General features: G+C 36.5%; 1 protein-coding gene across 1 annotated transcript; it reads left to right on the top strand.

Annotated features, from left to right (window-relative positions):
* On the top strand, positions 5,612-6,532 carry LOC107614847. The gene has a single exon (XM_016316978.1). It carries the CDS (start codon positions 5,612-5,614, stop codon positions 6,530-6,532), a length of 921 nt encoding a protein of 306 aa, XP_016172464.1.

An 11,800-nucleotide genomic window follows, 5' to 3' on the forward strand; every position in this document is an offset into this window, starting at 1 on the left:
CGACTTGACTCGTCTCTGTTTTATGCGAATTGGGCCTTTTATAAGCACTGGGCCCAACCCATGTAACTCTTACTACTACAAACATTTTAGTTTTGACTGTGACTCCTTATCTGCTTGCTTGCCCAACGTTATATCATTTTTCGTTTTAACTACCTGTGGTTTTTTGTTCTTTCTGGACAACACTATCGGATATTCGGATGATGTTGTCTCAAGTCTTCAACTCATGATAACTGACGAACATTGGCTCGTCCGTCCCAACCTAGCTGCGTCTGCTGTATTCTTTTTTTTTTAAGTAAATACCCAAATTAAAATAAACTTGGATTAGTTTACTCGTCTATTAACTAAGTTAATTTAGTGTTAATTAGAATTTTGGGTTAACGTTAAGTAGTTAATTATGTAGATTTACTGTTTACAGTTTATTGGATTAGCTTAGGATAATTACTTAGCTTCATTAATTTTTATAAGTATTTTTAAAAATTTTATTAGTTTTGATTATTAATTTTGTTTATTAAGTTTTAACTTTTACTAACTTTGTCTTTGTTTTAGGATTTTTTTTTTCCTTTTGTTTAAAGATGATGTAGTGTTATTGTGGGTTGTTCATGCTGCTTATATATATAGATTGTTCATGTAGTACCGATGTTAGTTTTTTTATCTCTAAACTTGTTAAATTGTTTAAATTTTACGTCGGACTTATTTTTCTTAGGATAGAGTTTTAGGACAGAAATAGGAAAAGGTTGCCTAGTAGCGCTATCTTGAAATCTTTGTGTTGCTAGAAAATTGCATAGTGATAAAGGGATGCGAACTAGAATGGCTAGGATTTTATGTTTGTTTGAAGGGTAACGTATACTTTTTGTCTTTGAAGTTTGACAAAAATTTCAAAAATACCCCTAAGTTTTATTTTGTTTCAATTTTGTCCCAAAAGTTTTCGATTTGCATCAAATATACCCTGGACAGCTAAATTTTCAAAACAATTAAGATCAATCTAACAATAATACATAAAAATTATGCTTGATTTGTTTGTGTTGAGGGTTGTTCTTATGAAATTGTTGTTGAATTGGTCTTTAATTTTTTGAAAAATTAGCCGTCAGTGGTATATTTGATGCAAATCGAAAACTTTTGGGACAAAATTGAAACAAAATAAAACTTAGGGGTATTTTTGAAACTTTTGTCAAACTTCAGGGACAAAAAATATACTTTACCCTTGTTTGAATGTTTGTTTGTTTTAATATATGCTTACAATTGTTTAAACTGTGAAATTTCTGTGGTGAAGGTTCTTGAATTAAGGGAAAATTTTGCCGAATTTTCGTCAATATTGTTTTTAAACATGTTTCATTTGTGAAAGTTGAAAATTACATTTGGTAGAGGACATTAATTATAGCCGAAACTCTATCGAAATTTTTAAAGAATTCAAAAAATGTGTTGGTTGGTTGCTTTAATATATGCTTGCGATTGTTTAAATTGTGACAATTGAATTTTTTTTTTTTTTTGAGGTTTCTGAATTAAGAAAAAATTCTGTCGAATTTCTATTAAAATTGTTTACGGACATAATTGGTATATAAAAGTTGAAATTTATATTTGGTGGAGGTCGCTGATTATAGTCGAAACTCTGCCAAAATTTCTAAAAAGAAAATTAATAATTAAGTTTGTTGTTTGTTAAATTCTAGGTTGTTTGTAGCAAAATGATTCTAAGTTATCGCTTGTGAATGCATGACAGGAATAACAAACAACTAGGGGGACAAAACCTGAGTTCTTTGAGAGGGTTTAACTATCTTAATTATTTGTTTCAGGTAGACATGTCCTGTAGAAGTAGTGGCGGAGGTCACCCTCATGGTTAGGGTAGAGGGTGGGGGACTCACCCCCGATGACTACTCAATCACCCTCTACATTTGCTATGCCGGTAACATCACAAGCACATGTTCTAGGGAACCAGTCTTTCATCATGATCTTGAACCCCAATTATTGGGATTCTGCAACTGTTGCTCCACCTCGATCTGAGCCAGAGTCGACTCCTTTACTGCCTCCACCTCCTTAGCAGGTCCCGACATCCACGCCACCTCTTGTGGTCGACCCCGAAGCAATGCCAGCTTCTTCTCATGGATCCCAGCCAGATCCCACATCACAACAGGTCATTAAGATGTTGATTTGGCCTGATGGCATGACTGAGTAAACATTAAACTTCTTTAATTTGTATAACTATTTATATTTCGTTCACTTTTAATGTATATTTTCTACTAAATGTAAATTATCTCATTGTAGGTTTGCACTAAATAATAATATTTGTATACGGGAGTATATAAATGTTATAAAGTTACTTTATGACCATCTTTGACCCAGCTACAAGAAGGTCCTCCTTGAGGTCAGAGAGAGATGATTTGACAAGTGAGAGATAAGTTATTTATTTATGTTAATTACATTTCATTTATGGTATTATAATGTTAGTTTTTAACCATATATTATTTCATTGTGTAGGAAAAATCACGTGGGATGAGGCTCCACAACTAGACAATAAAAAAGATCTTCCACCACCGTATGGCGAATCATCTTCAGTATATGTTAGAGGACGTGCGAATGAGGAGGGACCACCTGACGCAGTGACTTCGACCCAACATTAAGAAGGCCTTGTATTTCTACTGGGAGACAGATAAAGGTTTCAAACGTCGTCAGGCCATGAATAGGACCAACAGGGCGTCAAAGAACACAGGGAGTTCGACAACGATTATGAAGTCAAAGGCCAAAATGATATAACTTCTTTAAATATGCTTAGCTAGTTTTATCTTTGTTTCTTTAATTAATTGGGACTTTTTTAATATGCTTATCCAATATGTGCAGACAAAGTCGTTGGAGCGTCATGTTTCTTTGGCCGAGCTCTTCAAGCAAACCCGCACGCTCAAGGAGAACAATGAGAGATTTGCTGATCAGAGGTCTACAGACTTTTATGTAAGTAATCAACCTTTTATAGTATTTATAATATACTATCGTATCTATAATTATATTGACATTCATATTGAATGTGTTAGGATTTATACACTTACAACTTTGAGGTTGCAACACAGCAATCTCAGTAGACAATGGCAATGCCTCGAGCACATCCATAGTGGATCTTGATGTCATGTGGCACCAGACTGCATCTTAACCATAGAAGAGCATCATCTTTGGAGTGGGGTTATTCTTCACCAGCAACCTGTGCACATCCACCTTCTGGGCTTCCTCCACCTCAGCCAACAGCCCTGCAGATCCGCAGGACATTGATTTGTGTAAGTAGATCTATAGCCTGACATAGAGCCAGCAGGGTCACCAGTTCTATTTGGCTGATGAGAGGTACAACGAGCTCTTCGCACGCATGGGAGAGAGGGATGCTTAGGATACGGAGACAGAGTCCTTTAAACAGGAGCTGGAGCATATATAGCACATGTGAGGGACAGCGGTGCTAAAGGTAGCTTCTTTTTGTATGCATATGAGCTACCTTTTAGCATAAAGATAGCTCCTTTTATGATTATGAAGAAGTTCAAAAGGAGATAGATCATGAGTATTAGAGGAAGGTAACCGATTAATGATATAGGTGGCCGAAAGAAAAGCATCATCCTAATACTATAAAGAAAAAGAAATCGTTGCAAGCATGGCAAGTCCTGTCTCAGTGACATGTCGATGTTTTCTTTTGGCCCTCCCATTCTGTTGATGGGTATATGGGCAGGAAAATCGATGAGTGATGCCATGGTTGAGGAGAAAAGAGGTGAAGACTGAAGAAAGATACTCCCCCCATGGTCTGTTTGAAGGTTTTTGATCTTCAAACCTGTAAACTTTTCTATTTTGGATTTAAATTGAACAAATGCCTAAAACGCTTGAGACTTAATATGTAGTAAATAAATTGAAGTGTAACGAGTATATGCATCAATAAAAGTGATATAATAGCAATACATATAGTTAAAAAAATATACGGTGGCTAAGAAAGAGAAAAAAAGTGGCTGTAAGTGAAGCAAGAACAAGAGCATATGAGGGTCTCTACCAGTCTTTAGGCACGAAGGAAGGAGAAAAATGTATATATAGAATTGCAAAGAGTCGTGAAATAAGAACGAGATACTTGGATCAGGTTAAATGCATAAAGGATAAAAACGGAGAGGTTTTCCCTTAAGATAAGAAGATCAATGAAATGTGAAAAAGCTACTTCTACGAGTTATTTAATGAAGGATAGAGGACTCTTTCGAGTCTTGGTCGATTATGCACGAGGGAAGAAGATCAAAACTTCGACTACTATTAAAGGATTCGAGACTTCGAGGTAAAAGATGCTCTAAAGCGGATGAAAAATGGTAGAGCAGTAGGACCCGATAATATTTCGATTGAAGTTTGGAAGGGCCTTGGAGAGAAAAGCATCAGTTAGTTAACCAAGCTTTTTAATGAGATTTTAAGGTCAAAGAAGATGCCAGATGAGTGAAAAAATAGTACCTTAGTACCTATCTACAAGAATAAGGGGGATATACAGAGTTGCAAAAACTATAGAGGGATCAATCTCATGGGCCATACCATAAAGTTATGGAAAATGGTGATAAAATCGAGGCTGAGACAAGAGACATAAGTAACAGAGAACCAATTTAGTTTTATGCTAGACAGATCCACCACTGAAACTACATACATGTTAAGAAGGATGATGGAGAGGTATCGTAGTAATAAATGGGATCTACATATGGTGTTTATTGATTTGGAAAAAGCGTACGATAGGGTAATAAGGGATGTCTTATGGAAGGTTTTGGAAAGAAAGAGAGTAAGGATCCCATATATTCGTGCAATTAAAGACATGTATGATGGAGTGCAACTAGTATGAAGACTCAAGATGGTATGACAGAAGAATTTTTTATTGGTATATGATTACACCAGGGTTCATCCTTAAGTCCATACCTTTTTACATTAGGCTTGGAAGTACTCACAGAGCATATCCAAGAGTCTGTGTCATGGTGTGTGCTTTTTGTCGATGATATTATCCTTATGAGAGAGTTAAAGGAATACCTAAATAAGAAGTTGGATTTATGGAGAGAAGCTCTAGAAGTGTATGGTCTGTGCATAAGTCACTGTTACATGATCAATAGCCATTATACATTTAGTTTAAGAGTACATTTGTACTCCAAGTTTGCTAGATGATAATTAAGTTAGTTAAACTTAGTTTGTTAAAATTTGTACAGTAGGTTAGTTTGTTAGTTTTTAATTGTAAGCATATATATTGGATAGAACCTGAGTAAGTGGGTTCGTTCTCTCATTTGGAGATGCCAATGCTCATGCTTTTTCTCTCTGAGAACCAACTTCTTCTTCCATCTCTTTCTTCTACTTTCTAGAACTTTCTTCTCGTTCTTTCACTCATTCTTGATTTCTTTAGTTTTCTTCCTCCATTTTTCACTTCTCTTCACATCTAAGCTTACACGTCAGAGATGATGAGAGTTGCTTCACCTCAATTCACGGTTTTTTAACATGGTGCGGTGAGCATGGATCGTGGTGAAGGCTCCGATCACGAGCACTAATGTGAAAGATCTAACAGGTTTAAAGTTTGAATCAAACTTGTGGTTTCTAGCATCCGGATCTTGGAACTTACAAGATCTTTGAGTTGAATCCCTAATTTTCAGAAAGAATGGCCAACCAAACCTCGAATTTTGACATTCAAACACTTGCGAACCTCGTTAATCAGGTTAATCAATTGCAATCGGCAGCAAATCGAGCGAACACAAGTCCGATTATGGATCCAATGAGTCCGTATTTTCTGCATCCTGGTGAGAGTCTAGGAACTCCTTTAATTTCTGTGATTTTAGGTCACAGTAACTATCATGCTTGGGAGAGAGCTATGTGTAGAGCGTTGAGATCTAAAAATAAACTGAAGTTTGTTGATGGAACTTTAGTAAAACCATCAGAGGATGATTCACTGTTTGATGCATGGGATAGATGCAACACATATGTGGTGTCTTGGTTGAATTTGTCTTTAAGTCCAGAGATAGCACACAGTGTAGTGTGGATGGATGTTGCTGCAAACATATGGCGTAGTTTGAGACATCGCTATTACCAGGGAGACTCTTTCAGAATGGCTGAGTTACAAGAAGACTTGTTTGGAATAAGGCAAGGAGACCTGAACATTACTGCATACTTTACCAAATTAAAAGGAATTTGGGAAGAGTTAGATAATTTTCGCCCAATTCCATCATGTAAGTACTGCACTGGAACTTGTGATTGTGGTTTAGATGTGATGAGGAATTACCAAGAAGATACCAATGTAATGAGGCTCCTCAGGGGACTAAATGATCAGTTTACCGTAGTGAGGTCCCAGATCATGTTGATGAAGTCGCTTCTAACGGTAGATGCAATCTTCTCACTTTTGTTACAGCAAGAGAGACAAAATGCAGATATCATTGAAGGAAAAGCATTGATAACCACGGGTGACACTAGAGCCAATCAAGGCTTTAACCCTCAGATCAATATGGCCACTAGAGGAGGTAGGAGCTTTAGAGCCAGAGGGGGTAGATTAAATGGAAGAGGAGGCAGAGGTCAAACTTACAAATAGTGTGTATTTTGTGGTAAGAGTGGACACACTGAGGATGTATGCTATAAAAAACATGGATACCTTCCTTATATGAGGAGTGTCGGTGGCAGTGGAATCATCAACATGGTTACTGATTTGAATGGTGATAACATCAGTAACAACACTCAAGAAGCAATTAGCAAGTTAGAGGCTCAGTTCTCTGCAGATCAGAGAGCAGCATTATTGGCACTTCTTGAAAGGGAGAATAATCAACAGTAGAGTCATAACACAGGTTCTAATCACACCATTTCTCTACCATCAAATCAAGGTATTGCATTCATTATGTCTTTGGCCACATTTAGTCCAAATTCCTGGGTCATAGACTCAGGAGCTAGTGAACATATTTCTTTTTCATTAAAATCATTCAAAAATTTGTATCACATAAAACCTATACGTATTAACTTGCCTGATGGTACTCAAACAGTTACTGATGTAGCTGGAACAGTAGAGTTTAGCAATACATTTCATCTAGTACATGCATTATACATTCCCAATTTTAAATTCAATCTTATTTCAGTATCAAAATTGACTACTGATCTGAAATGTGAATTCATTTTCAATGATTCTACTTGTGAGATACAGGATTGTCTCTCCAAGAAGATAATTGGAGTAGTTGAACAAAGAAGAGGATTATATGCATTTGAGAGTCTGACAACTATTGCATCACCAAAACTACATACAACATTAACATCTCTGAGTTGGCCTCACAACTCCAATAAACATGAAGCAGGAGCCTTATGGCACTTTAGACTATGACATATACCATTTCAAAGAATAAATGTAATGCAAAAATCATATGAATTTTTGACAAATAAAGGATTTATGGATCCCTGTGATTCTTGTCATTTTGCCAAACAAAGAAGGATAGCCTTTTCGCATAGTTTCTCTCAATCTTCAGCTTTATTTGACCTTGTGCACATGGACATATGGGGACCTATTGGAATACCTTCCATGGAAGGTCACAAATATTTTCTAACAATAATATATGATAAAAGTAGATATACCTGGTTGCATCTCATGCGCTCTAAAGCTGAAACTGTTTCCCATGTGCAAAATTTTGTCAATTTCGTACAAACTCAATATGGCAGCACCATAAAGAAAATTAGAACCGACAATGGTCTTGAGTTCAAAATGCCTTCTTTCTACAATTCCAAAGGAATAATTCATCAAACAACTTGCGTTGAAGCACCTCAACAGAATAGAATTGTAGAAAGAAAGCACCAACATATTTTGGAAGTTACTAGAACATTAATGTTTCATTCAAATGTACCTAAAAGTTTTTGGCATTTTACTGTAGCACATGCTGTCCATTTAATCAATAGGCTTCCTAGTGTGTCTCTCAATGAATCATGTCCTTATCAAATTTTAAAAAATAAATTACCTAAAATTGCTTACTTGAGAGTATTTGGTTGTCTTGCCTATGCATCTACATTGATTGCACATAGGAAGAAATTAGATACAAGAGCCAGCAAATGTGTACATCTTGGTCATAAAATTGGAGTTAAAGGATATCTTTTATATGATTTGTCAAATAGAAAAGTATTTTTGTCAAGAAATGTCAGTTTTTATGAACATGTACTACCTTTTTTGCAAACTGAGAAACTTGAATCATCATTACAACATCATACAGCACCCTGCATACCTACACACTATACATTTTTTTTATCCTTTTGACTCACCTCATCATAATATCATCAACAATAACACAGATCACACACAATCTGATGGTACTCAGCATGCATCTCATGACTCTCAACACACCTCTGCATCCATTGAGCTAAGCAGTGACAATTCTAATCAAATTGCACCTAATAGTCCTCAATTGGAAATTACTCTTAGAGGTTCAGCACCCCAAATAATACCTCATCAACATACATTACATGAAAACCATGAGTTGCATTTAGAGACATGAAAGTCACTTCGCCCTAAGAGACCACCGTCTTATTTAAGAGACTTTCATTGCATGATTGCCTCCTCCAATAGTTCAGCTACTACCAGCACCACACATAAATATCTCCTCTCACAAGTAGTTTCATATGAGTCGTTGTCCCCAAAGCACAAAGCATTCACACTAGCTACATTCATGCATTTAGAACCCAAAACTTATGATGAAGCTGTTAAGGATCCGAATTGGAAAGAAGCTATTAATAATGAACTTTCTGCTTTGGAGAGGAATAAGACCTGGACACTTACTGAATTGCCTGTTGGAAAGAAAGCAGTGGGTTGCAAATAGGTTTTTAAACTCAAATTGAACCTAGATAGATCTATAGAGAGACACAAAGCACGCTTGGTGGCACAGGGTTTTTCTCAAACTAAGGGTGTTGACTACAAAGACACTTTCAGCCCTGTAGTAAAGATGAACACGTTTCGGATAGTTATGGCTATTACAACTATCAAGAATTGGCATTTTCACCAGTTAGATGTCAATACAGCATTTTTACATGGAGATCTCAATGAAACTGTCTATATGAAACCTCCACCAGGCCTCAAAATTCACAAATCAGGTCTGGTATGCAGATTAGATAAATCCCTCTATGGATTAAAACAAGCAAGTAGACAATGGAACACAAAGCTTGTTGGCTCTCTAACTAAGGCTGGCTACACTCAATCTAAGCATGACTATAGCATGTTTACCAAGAACACTTCGAAGGGTTTCACTGTTATCTTGGTATATGTTGACGATTTAGTGGTTGCAGGCAGTGACTTATAGGAAATTCTTTACATCAAGACTTATTTGCATAACTTGTTCAGAATTAAAGATCTTGGGGAGCTCAAATACTTCCTTGGCATGGAGGTAGCTCGAAGCAAGAAGGGCATTTCCATTTGTCAGAGAAAATACTGCCTCGACTTACTGCAGGATTAAGGAATGCTTGCTGCCGAACCAATATCCACTCCTATGGATTATACCACTCATTTGTCAAAGGACTCGGGAACCCCTCTAGCCTCAACTTTAGAATATCGTAGAATTATTGGAAGACTCTTATATCTAACAAACACAAGACCTGAAATTTGTTATGTAGTATTTAGATTAAGTCAATTCTTAGATTGTGCTACAGATAAACATTTTCAAGCAGCATTGAGAGTGTTGAGATATCTCAAAGGAGCACCAGCAATGGGTTTATTCTTTTCTTCAATCACTGACCTCACTCCCTCTAGCTTCTCAGATAGTGATTAGGGAACATGCCTAGATTCTAGAAGATCCATCACAGGGTATTATTTTTTCTTGGGCACTTCATTAATTTCATGGAAGAGAAAAAGGCAAGATATAGTTGCAGCATCATCCTGTGAAGCAGAGTACAGGGCATTGGCTTCAGCAACAAGAGAGGCGCAATGGCTTCGTTACATGATGAAGGAACTTCAGATTGACCAACAACGACCAGTGAGAATTTATTGTGATAGTCAATCAGCATTACATATAGCTGTTAATCCTGTTTTTCATGAGAGGACAAAACATATTGAAGTGGATTGTCATATTACAAGGGATAAATGGCAAGAGGGGGTCACTAAGTTGCTGCCGGTAACAAGTGCTGATCAAGCAGCAGATATTTTAACTAAAGCTCTTGCACCTAGCCTGTTTCGAAACTGTCATAACAAACTTGGACTATTGGACATTTGCACTCCAAGTTTGAGAGGGGGTGTTACATGATCAATAGCCATTATACATTTAGTTTAAGAGTACATTTGTACTCCAAGCTTGCTAGATGATCATTAAGTTAGTTAAACTTAGTTTGTTAAAATTTGTACAGTAGGTTAGTTTGTTAGTTTTTAATTGTAAGCATATATATTGGATAGAACCTGAGTAAGTGGGTTCGTTCTCTCATTTGGAGATGCCAATGTTCATGCTTTTTCTCTCTGAGAACCAACTTCTTCTTCCATCTCTTTCTTCTACTTTCTAGAACTTTCTTCTCGTTCTTTTACTCATTCTTGATTTTTTTAGTTTTCTTCCTCCATTTTTCACTTCTCTTCACATCTAAGCTTACACGACTGAGATGATGAGAGTTGCTTCACCTCAATTTACGATTCTTTAACAGTCATAGCAAGAGAAAATATATGGAATGTAAGTTTGGCCCCGAAGGAAAAACCCTAATACAGAGGTGAAGATTGGAAAAAAACATCCTACAAAAAGTTAGAAGTTTTAAGTATTTTGGGTGCATCATATAGGATAATGGAAAGATTGAACATGATGTAAATTATAGAATTCAAGTAGATTGGTCAAAATGGCGGAGCGCGCCTGGTTTTATATGTGACAAAAAAGTGCCTTTAAAACTGAAATGTAAATTCTATCGCATTGCTATCATACCAGCTATGCTTTATTGTACAGAGTATTGGACGGCCAAAGGGAGCACGAAGATAAATTAAGTGCAGCAGAGATGAAGATGTTGAGATGAATGAGTGGTCATACGTGATTGGATAAAATAAGGAACGAAGATATATGAGAGAGACTTGGAGTATCACCTATTGTGGAAAAAGATGGTAGAATCGCATCTCAGGTGGTTTGGACATGTGAGAAGAAGACTAACAGAGCACTCAGTCAGGAGGGTGGATGAGATAGAAGATAGACAAGGGATGAAAGGTAGAGGAAGATCTAGGAAAACCATCAATGAATTGGTCAAACGAGATCTACATGTAAACAGTCTCTTTGTAGACATGATAGAGTTCAAAGATGTCGTTTGATTCATGTAGCCGACTCCACCTAATGAGACAAGGCTTCGTTGTTGTTGTTTATATATTTATATACAAATATATAATGACTAATTTAATAGTTAATTCTAGCATTTTTGTGTTTTATACACACATTTGTGAGTTTAAATGTTAGACAACAAATTTGGATCAAGAATTTGTATTGATAAAGAAGTTTGATAACATGGTTGATTTTTATGTTAAGGGTTAAGTATGGTTTTGGTCCCAAAGGTTTTCAGCCAGAATCGAAACTATCCCTCATCTAATTTTTTATTTAGAATCATCATTAACATTTTTTTTCGTATTAAAATCGTCCTTTTAAATAAAATTTTTAATTTAATTCCTAAACTACCCCTATTTTAATAAAAAATAAAATAAAAAAAATAAAAAGATTATTTAAAAAAAAATAGTGAATTTATTTGGTTGTGATCTTGGGGGTGGGGGTGGGGGGAAAGGAAACGCGGGAGGGAGGGGAGGAGTCCATCGCCATAGCCGCCGCCACCATCGCCGGTCCGCCCACGAGCCGCCGCCGGAACCACGACCAGAGGAAGACGTCGCCGCCTTCCCTTC

Source organism: Arachis ipaensis, chromosome B01 (assembly GCF_000816755.2).
Source record: "Arachis ipaensis cultivar K30076 chromosome B01, Araip1.1, whole genome shotgun sequence".
NCBI lineage: Eukaryota > Viridiplantae > Streptophyta > Magnoliopsida > Fabales > Fabaceae > Arachis > Arachis ipaensis.

Bases quoted from the DNA above. Each gene is read 5' to 3' on its own strand.
- LOC107614847 (XM_016316978.1), top strand. From the start codon at position 5,612: ATGGCCAACCAAACCTCGAATTTTGACATTCAAACACTTGCGAACCTC.